This window comes from Cebus imitator, unplaced genomic scaffold (genome assembly GCF_001604975.1).
Source record: "Cebus imitator isolate Cc_AM_T3 unplaced genomic scaffold, Cebus_imitator-1.0 Scaffold80, whole genome shotgun sequence".
Classification (NCBI taxonomy): domain Eukaryota; kingdom Metazoa; phylum Chordata; class Mammalia; order Primates; family Cebidae; genus Cebus; species Cebus imitator.
Genome location: NW_016107395.1, coordinates 8,763,705 through 8,774,471, shown reverse-complemented (window position 1 = coordinate 8,774,471; position 10,767 = coordinate 8,763,705). Strand labels below are relative to the sequence as shown.

The window sequence follows — 10,767 nt, the reverse complement described above, 5'->3', positions numbered from 1 at the left end:
ATTCTTTTATCATCCTGCAGCTTGCCCTTCTCCTTGTCACATCCCACAGGTGTACTTCTTTTTCCCGGCCTTTTGTATTTGGTTTGCGATCCTCACCCAGTCAGTCATCTGCATTAGCTGACTTATCACTATCAGTTTGAAGGAGCTAAAGTTGTCAGCCTAGACTCCTCCATGAGACCTGGTTCCTTTTCCAGAGATGGAGAAAGAATGTGCCTTTATTTCTGAAGTTTATTTTAACAGTCTTCTGTCCAGATACTTTTTATTCAAATTGAGTTCTATGATTTAAGACCTAGTCTAAGTAATCATATCCCTCTTTGTTGGAATCCATTGCTCTTCTGACGTCCAGTGAAAGTACAGTCCAAGTGCCATAAATAAGTGAGAATGCTCTTAGTAAATTGTGCAGCGTTAAACAGTCTTTTATGGTCACTAAAAAGCCCTGGGGGGAATCTTGTGCTCTTATAATACAAATGATGAGGACAGTGGTCCTCTCAGGCCATCGCTGCTGTTTTGTTTTTTGGTTTGCAGCATCCTGTCCTCAATGGAACCCTGTCTGCTGGCACCTGGAGTGCTGGCACCCGAGCTGCCTCCCCACACTCCCCACAGTCTTGTTCAGGACAGAGTGGCTAAGTGAATGAAGTTATGGGAAGACAAGTTTTAGGACAAAACTTTCCAAGGCTTCTTAGATAGCTCCCGATCCCACCGCAACCCATCACAACCACCTCGCAGGCTTAGGAACGGTCAGTTATAATCCACTAGTTTTTCACAGAGGAAACATAGTTCCCCTCTATGTTGTCTATAGCAGGGGATATGGGGAAGAATGGGGAAAGCAGATATCTAGCTGCCATCTCCAATGGCGACTGCTGAAAAAATAAGCTAATCGCCCATACAAGGTGAGAGGTACCTGTATTTCACATGGCCAAGAGCAGCAGTTCCCAGCAGGGTCAGGGTCACCCAAGGGGTGTTTTGGGCATGGGAGGGCACAGTGTGTTTTCAGTATTAGCAATAACTGGTTGGTGCCAATGGCATTTAACTCAGTAGAACTAGGGGTGGCGTATTCTATGATGCAGAGCAGAGTCCCACAGTAAGGAACTGTCACATACCCTGGCTCTCCCTGTCTCACAACACGTTCTTGTGGGTCAAAGCTCTGTTTATAAATATCTGAGCTTAGAACCTGACTTTGTTTCACACACTAAATAAATGCTTTTTGGACTGTTCTATCCCCCTGCTCCCCAGAGTGCTTACAGAAAAACTAGGTCAACGCTGGACACACACTACTGGTTTAATAACAGAAAGAGGAAAAACAAGCAGCCTACCATTAGAAATAAAATGAAGTTTGCAGCTTTTTAAAAAAGGAAAGACCTGTTATTGAAGTTCGGAACTGTTCACATGCCTTCTAGAAATTTAGTCACACCAAGTTGGCAAGAACTGAAAGTCAAAATTTTGACTCTCAAGTGAGGGCAAGACAGGGAAGTCAGACGACATCATTACCCCAGTAGAGATCCTGGAACTAGGAAAGGATGACACTATGATTTCACTGCTCAAGGAAACATAAAGGACATCTCCTACCCTATGAGTGGCACTCCGGTGCTATGTAACGTCTCACAGGTTTAACAGCTGCTACAAACATTAGCAACAGAGAGATGGTGCCGAGTCGTCTCTGTTATATTGGGACTTTACAGTAAACTCGATGTGTGAATAATGGAATGCAGTCATGCCAATCAGCCAGCAGTGGCATGAGTGGAGAAAGGCTCTGGTGACAGAGCTAAAATAGGTTGCCTGTGGTGGTGGCTTTGTTTTCCTATCTCTAGGGTGGACACATAGCTACTAATAAATGCCCACTCTCTGTGGCTATCCTGAAAATAGCTAAATGACCACAGGTTTTCAGACAGCTGTATTCTGATGTCATTCTCCCAAGTGCCATCTCCAAAAGCCAATGTGAAACATTACTATCTCCTTATTCAAGAACTTTCCACTTAACCATGCTAGCTCAGCAATGGATAAAGTAGCCAAAATACTTAGGTTCATGTTCTCTTTAGTCACTTTAAAAATGTTTGTCTTGATAAGTAAATGACCTTAAAAAACATTCATGCCACTCATAAAAAATAGGTCCTTGCATCACAGGCAGTTTTTTTTTTTTTTTAACCTTAAAAATAATGTCAGATTTAAGTATCTGACCTATGTTGTTCAGAGTTAAACACTGTTTTTAAAATCATACATCAACATGTACAAAGACAAAAAAGCAATGGTAAACAATTCAAACGTGACGGTAATTGTTACTGTAATAATATATGGAAAGTAAAATTTGAAGTTTAGATTGACATAAGAAAACAAAAATGTTATCCTAGGCCAGGTGGGGTGGCTCATGCCTGTAATCCCAGAGCACTTTGGAAAGCCAAGGTGAATGGATCTCCTGAGGTCAGGAGTTCGAGACCAGCCTGGCCAACATGGTAAAACCTCGTCTCTACTGAAAATACAAAAATTAGCCAGGCATAGTGGCAGGTGCCTGTAATCCCAGCTACTTGGGAGGCTGTGACAGGAAAATCGCTTGAACCTGGGAGGCAGAGGTTGCAGTGAGCCGAGTCTGTGCCATTGCACTCCAGCCTGGGCAATAAGAGTAAAACTCTGTCTCAAAATAAAATATTATCCTAAAAAAAGGAGTCAGAATTAGAGCATAAAGTTCTCTCTGTACTGTGGTTTTTGTTTTTAGAAACATGAAACTCTGAGTAATGAAAAGCTAATAAATGTTCTAGCAGCAGTCACTTTCTGTACTTGAATATTAGTGAAATGACAAAACTTGTTTACAAATTGATATCATAAATGTAGAGTTGTATGGAAGCCTGTGGATACCAGTGGAGTGAATAAGGCAGGGTTAGATACCCACTTAGGTTATGGATCTGAGAATCTCCAGTTACCCAGCCATATTTGTCAGCTTAACACCACTAGGCCCCTTTATCTGGTGACCACTCTGTCATTGTAATCTCCACTTCCTTCTCATGTTTAGTATTCAGCAGGAACAACTTCTGAAGCATGCCTACCTTCAGACATCTGTATTATCTTCCATGTGTGCCTTTGTGATAGACTATATTTTCAGTTGCCTAGAAACCAACCTTTAACGGGTAGCTAAACTTCACTATTCTGCGTCTGGTAGGTGTTGTAAAATATCACATATTACTGATATACTTTGTGATTATTTTAATCCAACATTGTTTTCAAATTAGCTGTAAATATGCTACTGGGATAAATTCTGTATGATTTTTAAATTAACCGCTCAGAGGAAGTATTGTTAGTGAGATGCCCTTTCTGTTATTATTTATTATTTTAATATTATGAATTTCTTGTGGCCAACCCTCTTCTCAGTCATTAGCAATACTTAAAATGCTGTCCTTTTGGATTTGGGTTTATAACATGTAACAAGGGTACAACTTCATGTACTGGATTTTGGATGTTGCATACTTTATCTGATGGGAAGCATTACTGATCAAGTACTAGATTGCATCATCACTACAGGGTCCCAATTTCTGAGCCCAGTGATACAATCTGAAGCCTTACTTTGTGGCAGAAGCAACAAGACCAACATCTCTGATTTTCAACTCTTTGGAGCAGCCCTCTCCTCCTTCGAGAGGTGGACATAGCCAGCGTTCGCTACCAGTCCCTCCTGCCTACTGTTTTCCCCGCTTCTTGGCCAATGGCGCTCGCTCAGCTAACTTCCAGTTCTTCCCTCTGCTGGGTAGGGTTGGTCCCTGATACTGTTTGCACTAGGAATTTCAGATTCTCTTAGATGTCAGTTGTTTGCAGTACCTTAAAGAAAACAAACTAAAAGAATGGACTTTGTGTTTTCAGTAAGCAAGAATCCCAACACTTTTGGAGGCTCACACCTGTGATCCCAACACTTTTGGAGGCTGAGGTGGCAGAAGCCACTGAACTTAGGGGTTCAAGACCACCCTAGGCAACGTGGTTAGACACCATCTTTACAAAAGGTTTTTAAAAAATCAGCCAGGTTCTGTGACGTGCACCTATGGTCCCAGCTACTTGGGAAGCTAAGGCGGGAGGATCACCCAAGCCTGGGAGGTCAGGGCTGCAGTGAACTGTGTTTGTACCATTGCACTCCAGCCTGGGTGACAGAGTAAGACCCTGTCTCAAAATAAAAAAAACACCCAAAAACAAAACAAAGAATCGTCTTAACATGATTTATAAAATACCTTGGGCAAAAAATTGTTCTGAAGTTGTGTACCCATTTTCTGATCTGCAAATGAGATTTTCATTACTGTTCAGAATCAGAATTAATGAGGATCTTTTAATTCTCACAGGCTTTTCTTAAAATTAGTGTTTATTATGAACTTGCAGACATTGATAGGAAGACTTTTTGGACACACTTGAAACAAAATGTTAGCATATTTCTGGTTCCTAAATTAGCATAACAGCTCAGTATTTCTTATATATAGATATATAAAATATCTTCTGGCTTAATATGAAAAAATGTCAAACATATGAATACCAATTTGGATGGTGTATCTCTACTGTCAACAAACAGTAGTCTGCAGTGCTACTGGCAAAATAAAACCATATTTGAGAATGGCATTTAAAGTGGAGATACGTTTTTTTCCTAAGTCAAGTATTGACTAAGATAAGCCACTGGAAGTCTTCATGACACATGAGATTTAGTGAAATTTGTTGACCAAGAACATCTTTGAACAATGTCTCTTTTGAGGTTGCTACTGACTGTATTTGCTGGGCAATAAATATAACATTCTATTTTTGTATGATATTATAGTGTGTATGAGTGGGGAGCTTCCTGAACTTTGTGTTTTATGATACCATTTCAGAGATCATCAATACTTCTAGAAGCCATAATAATTTGCTGTTTATTTGCAGCCAGGAATTGGTAATACTAGATGCCGTTAGTCAGTATGCTGGCCAATATAGTAAAAGTAGCTTGTGACTGGTTATTAATTGAACAGGTTTTTCAGCACACACCTGTTTATGAGTTTTTGCTTTTTCCCTCCCAGAAAATTCAGGACTGAAAAAAGAAAAGCTAGAAGATTTTATGCATATATGTAAATTTATGCAAGTTTGTATATACATACAAACACAAATACACTCAATTTCTATCCTCTTTCCTAGAAAACACTCTGTCATGTCTCAGAAACAGATATTAGAAATTTAAGAGAGAAAGAGAAAAAGATTATTTAAATTAGATTTTTGTTGTATTATGTGCTTGATGGTCAAAATAATTGAGTCGAGTAATCAATATAGTACATACCGTAAGTTGTCACCAGTTTAGTAAGTCAGCAAGATGAGAGGTGAAAGCTACTCTGCTAGTTGTTTTATTTTCTTTAAATGGAATCTTTTGGTGTCTGCAGTGTATTTTGCTTGGTGCCATAGTGCAAATAATTTTTTCTCTGACTTCTTCATCAGACCTCCCATGCCGCTAAATGTATGGGCAGAATGGTGAGTTGCAGGCAGGTCATTCACCCCTAAAGAAAACACTCCCAGGTCACAATATTTAACCCACATTATAACAACAGCTGCAGACTGGCATCCACATTGCAAAGTCATAGGCATCACAGTTTGTAGAAATTCCGCCTTGAAATCCCCCTACTTTATCCCTCAGAATTTTGATATGAGAAAGTTTCTGATATAATTAATAACCTATTTGTCTTGATTTTTTTCCTCTTAAGATCAAAAAATATTTTGAACTTGAACCACTTGCACGTGGAAAACGCTGGATTCTACAGCCCTGCTCACTGGATGACGTGGATGCACTGAAAGACAGCTTCTTTCAGCTGATAAATTTGTTAGAAGAAAAAGACCATGATGCTATCAGAATGTGAAATCTGGCAAAGAAAACGGGCTCCCCAAAGGCCTTGAACCTATCATGTTAGTTTCTCATTTTAATTTTATTTTGGTATCAAGACTATAATGGCTTCAGTATCTATTTTTCTCTGGTTTTTTCAGACTCTCATCTCTCTATTAAAGTGAATATTCTGTAGATCAGATGAATTATCATCGGCATTAACGTCAAGTACACACTACTGAGAGAATTTATTCTCTGTTTACCACTAATTATCTTCACCGCATGTCTCTTCCTTCTGTTGTTCTAAGCATCTCTTCTATGCTCTGTGTTAAAACGGATGGAATTCATGGCTTATGGAAATCAAATCCCTTTTGAAGGACTCAGAAAGACTCACAAGACCGTAATCATTTTTCCTGGGGTTGGGAGTGGAGTATTATGTGACTGGGACTCCACAAAATATGTATATTATTTTCAAGATCTCTTGGTGTGTGTGTGGGGGGGGTGTTTTATTTTATTTTATCTTATTTTTATTGGGGTTTTTTTTTTTTTTGGTATACTGAGCTTATAGACTATGAGAGAAAAGTGAGCACCAAAAACTTTAATTAATCCTCTTATCAGGAAGAAATATCCTGTCATAGTAAAATTGGCTCTGAAGAGCTTAGAGATAAGTTGCATAATGTTTTCTTGATTACATCTGAAGTGTCACTCCTCTCTTTTAAGAGCAAAGACATTGTTTCAGTTTCTGAGAGCAGTTAGAGGAAATGTAGGTACAATGCATGCATCACGGACTGTAATGGATTGAGTCTAGCCTTCAAATATTTTTTAATGGAAAGATTAGCCTGCATAAAGTGAAACTGCAATGTAACATAGGTATCTTTTTTAAAAAACTGCAAGTGTTTAATTAAAATAGAGAAAATAATTTTTAAAATAATAGATACAAATTCTAAAAACAGCCAGAAAAAGCATAATTTATACTGGTTAGGGTTTAAGCTGGCATGGATTTGACAAACATAACAAAGAAAGAATTATCTATTCATTCATTATGTGCTACTATAGTTTATTGAAGTCTGTTAATGCCTTCCTCTAATAGTTAAAGGTTTATCAGTATTTCTGTTATAAACCTCTATTTTCAGGGGTTTCACTGTGCCCTTAAAAGTGTGTGGTGGCTGCAGCAAATAAATAATATTAGGACTCAGATTCAGTCTTTGGAACTAGTTCTCCCCCTGCCCCCCCCGTTTAATTTAAATGATAAAATTGCATAGGGATAAATGTACTGTTTTGCTAAGGTTTAGCACCTTTGATCTTTTTTAAATCAGGAAAAAAATCTATGCATATTGAGGTTCATAGATGAAATATTCTTTGGCATACTTAATAGACTTTTGACCACTTAAAATACCAAGTGGCCAAATGATAAAAAACTGCTCCCTACACCTGAGTGATAAAAAATCTGTTTGTAATTTTTAGGAAACATAGACTGATATCCAAATATCACAGACTCACGCTATATTACAGAATGATGTAATACCTGGTAATTCTCCAGAAGATAGACTTCAGACCCGTAATGTCATTTAAATATAGTTTTTGTGGTTTAATTTTGTGAGTAGATTGTAATGAAATCGTTACCTTGGAAACATCAAACACTTCTTTAAGCTTCTTTTTTGTAATGTCATGAATCAAGAAGGACCCTTAGTGATTAATATACAATTTTGTCTACAGCGTCCTTGAATATTTTTAACACTGTGTAATCCGTGAGCAGCACAAAACTTTTTTTCTGATGACCAGTTACACAATTCCTGTTTTTATTTTGTCCTGTTGTGCTCATCTTCTATGAGAAATAAATGACTGTTAGGCCTTGCTTTCCCTGCAAGTTCATTAAATGTAGAATGTTGTCTTTTAAAGACACCGTGGCTGAGTGCTCCTAAGCCATCTGTTAAATGACTTCCCGTGGTCTGTGTGTGTGTGTGTTCATGTGTGCGCCAGTGATGGGCTTCTCCTCAGACCCACGACTGTCTGCAGCGTCTCAGCCGTCAGAATGAAAACATTATCAATCAGTACCCAACAACAGCTGTTTTTGACAAGTTTCTGTCTGACGCCTAATGCTTTACAACTGTCAATAAGGCTCCCTCTTTGTCTAGCAGGTCGGAGCTCGCCGTCTTGCTGCTTCCCGGCAGCATCCTGTCCTTGTAACCCTAGAATTTGCCATGTTTTGGAAATCCACGTGGGGGCGGGGTGGGGCCTGAACGGGTGGGGGGGGGGTGGGTGGGTGGGTGGTGGGGTGGGATGGGTAGGGGAGGGAGTCGTACTCCTACTTTCGTGTAAAGTGCCACAGGTGTCTTGGTTTGCATATTCAAATATTATATAGGAAAAACTGTTATGTATTTCTTCACTTAGCTTCTTGTTATATTGATGGACGTTTCCAGTTTTTGTACCTTCTTAGCTAAAGCAGTTGCCTTTTTGTAATGGCAATAATTTATATGATAAAACTTTGTATCCACTGTAGTCAACAGTATTGGTTGCTAATTAACTGCCATATTGCCCTTTCTACTGCAAAATACTGTACCTGTACTTAGAGGCTAACAGATTCATGTGGACATTTGCCAGGAAAGAACGTGTATTGTTCATGATTTCTATGATTTCCACTATCTTCAAAAAATAAACGCTGAGTAGAATTTATGTTTTCAGAGTAACTCCTTTCAGCTTTAGCATTTGGGAGTCCCAGATTTCTGTTTACATTTGTGTTGCCTGTTTGTCTCCGAAATAAGTTCTGCTGCTCTTGGGTCAAAACAAATGATTAATTCGCATTTCCTTTGAAGCCATTGTGAAAACCTTAAAAGGGAAAAAAAAAAAAGCCAAGTATCTTTTCCAGTTGGCTTGTCTTCGGCAGCAATTTACTCTCATTGAAGCTGCTCCTTCAGAGTGTGTGAACAGACTCAAGATATTATTATAAAGCATCATCCTTCAATCAAAGGATTATTTTATAATATCTGCTATAAAATTAACTTGAGTGGCACAGTTTGGTGCAATGAATTATTTCCTTCAATGGTGATTGATGCTATTAAGAAATATTTTTAAGTGACTCAAGAGGAAATACTATCCATTTACAGGTCCATCCTTAAGGATGAAAGTCTAAAAAAAGGGAGAAAGAAAAATCAAGTGGTAGATGGATGGAAGAAGAGAGAAAAAGAAGAAAATACATAATCGAAGATGAAAATTTTAAATCCCAACTTTTCTTGGTCCCAAATGCAACATTGTCAACACTTAGTATTTGACTATACAGAGAGCTTACAACATTTCACTTCTAAGCTGGGATCTAACCTTCATTCCTAGGTTTATTTCTGGAGTAGGCAATTAGCAGTTATCAACTTCCTAAGCATCTCAGGCCTATTCAAGTAAATGTGAACAGAACTGTAAGATTTTGAAGCAAATGGGGTTTTCTTCATGTCCAGATTGCATATTCAGACTTGAATGGAAATCTAATATTTGTGCCTGGCTTCATCCTCTTTATAACTTTAGAGTGCATTTTCATTAACCCCCTGACCTAATGGTGCAAACAGAAATGAAAAGGTATGTGGGGTGGTGGGGCTGGAAGTGGGAGTTGCCCTTTGGGATCCCTCATTTTCAATGCATTTGGAAGGGAGGGTCTGTCTTTGTTATGCAGAAACTTTAGAATGTAGAGTCCCTGCCTTCCCTTGTTCCCCAGCCTGGCTCCTGGAGATCTGAAGTTAATGCTGTAAAATGCATTACCACATCATGTTGGGAATTCCTGCCTCCCAAGGGCTCACAGCTTTTGGTCACCAGTGAATCAGCATGATTAAATGATTTGCATGTCAGGGTTAAATGTTTTTCAACTCAGATGCATGAAGTGACTGATGAGCCCAAGGTTTGGCACCCTACCCCACACCCCCTTGTACTAATTTAGTAACATGAAAAGGATCTCTTGTAAGACTTAGAAGCCTCAGATGGGATATCAGTTTCCCCACCCCTTTCCTATTCTCTTTGAATTAAAACTTTAAATGAAAAACTTTTCTTCCACCTACGGTCTCATCGGATTTGGAAATTCTTACTTCCCTTTCTCGGGGTTCATCTGTGACAACTTCTCCATAATGTGACTTACTGTGAAACCAAGGCAAAGAAGTTAAAAGTCACGAAGAAGAATCTCTCCAATATGCCTTGTCTAGCATCCTCCTTTCCTTACAAAACAAAGAGAAATTAAAAGCCCATGATTTTTCTATCAGATTTTTCTCTGTAATCTCATCTCGCATTCCATCTCTGCTCCTCAAAGCATATTGTATTTACTGGCTCCTGGTTTAAAAAGGCCACCTACAGTGTTCTTAGGCTTACCCTGCCCCGTCCCTTTCTTGCTCTACTTCTGAAGTCCTGACTGCAAACAGGAATTTCCACAGGGCATTCTAGATGAATAATCACTTTCTACAAGGGAATAGTGTGGGCCTGGTGGCTTTCAAAGAAACTTCACTTACCATATAGACCTTGAAAGTCACTTGTACCCTGTTTGGAGAATAAAGAAAGTGGTTTCTAGATGTAATGCCTTGCTAGGCTCAGCCAGGTCTATAATCCAGTCCAACTCCTTATCCCCGCTGCTCCAGCTAGACATAGACCAGCGCGGTACAGCCTTTCCACCACACTTTTAAAAACGATCTTCTGCAAACTACCGAATAATGGTGAATTCCCTCTTTCCTTCCTTCTTTCTTTTTCAAAAATCTCTTCCTTTTATCTGATGCTCTCAAAAAATCCAACATGAATGTTTGTTTGTTTGTTTGTTTTCTAGCAGCAACATTTCAATCATGGAAGTGAGTTGGCGATGTGGTCCCCAGAGATGCTAGCCAGGCTCAGGGCCATGGGAAAAATCAAAATAAGCCTTGAGTAAGCACCAGGTTCCCCAAACTCTCTCATTTTCCTGTTTCTTCAGGAAGTAAGGGGAGGTGGAGGGAACTGGTTGTTTCAGAAAGCCTAAG

General features: G+C 39.1%; 1 protein-coding gene across 6 annotated transcripts in view; it reads left to right on the top strand.

Annotated features, from left to right (window-relative positions):
• The window catches only part of ARL15 (ADP ribosylation factor like GTPase 15), a 420,933-nt gene extending 412,467 nt beyond the window's left edge, over positions 1–8,466 (top strand). For 5 of the 6 annotated variants that reach the window (XR_005201073.1, XM_017533219.2, XM_037740189.1 and 2 more), the window contains one exon: positions 5,679–7,689. Coding sequence is in view for 5 of the 6 variants with exons in the window: in XM_017533219.2 (XP_017388708.1) it covers positions 5,679–5,831 (153 nt within the window). In the remaining variant the exon portion in view is untranslated. Of the gene's footprint in view, positions 1–5,678 lie in introns of all 6 variants that reach the window. The other variant, XM_017533220.2, reaches the window with a different exon arrangement.
• Positions 8,467–10,767: the final 2,301 nt, after the last annotated feature.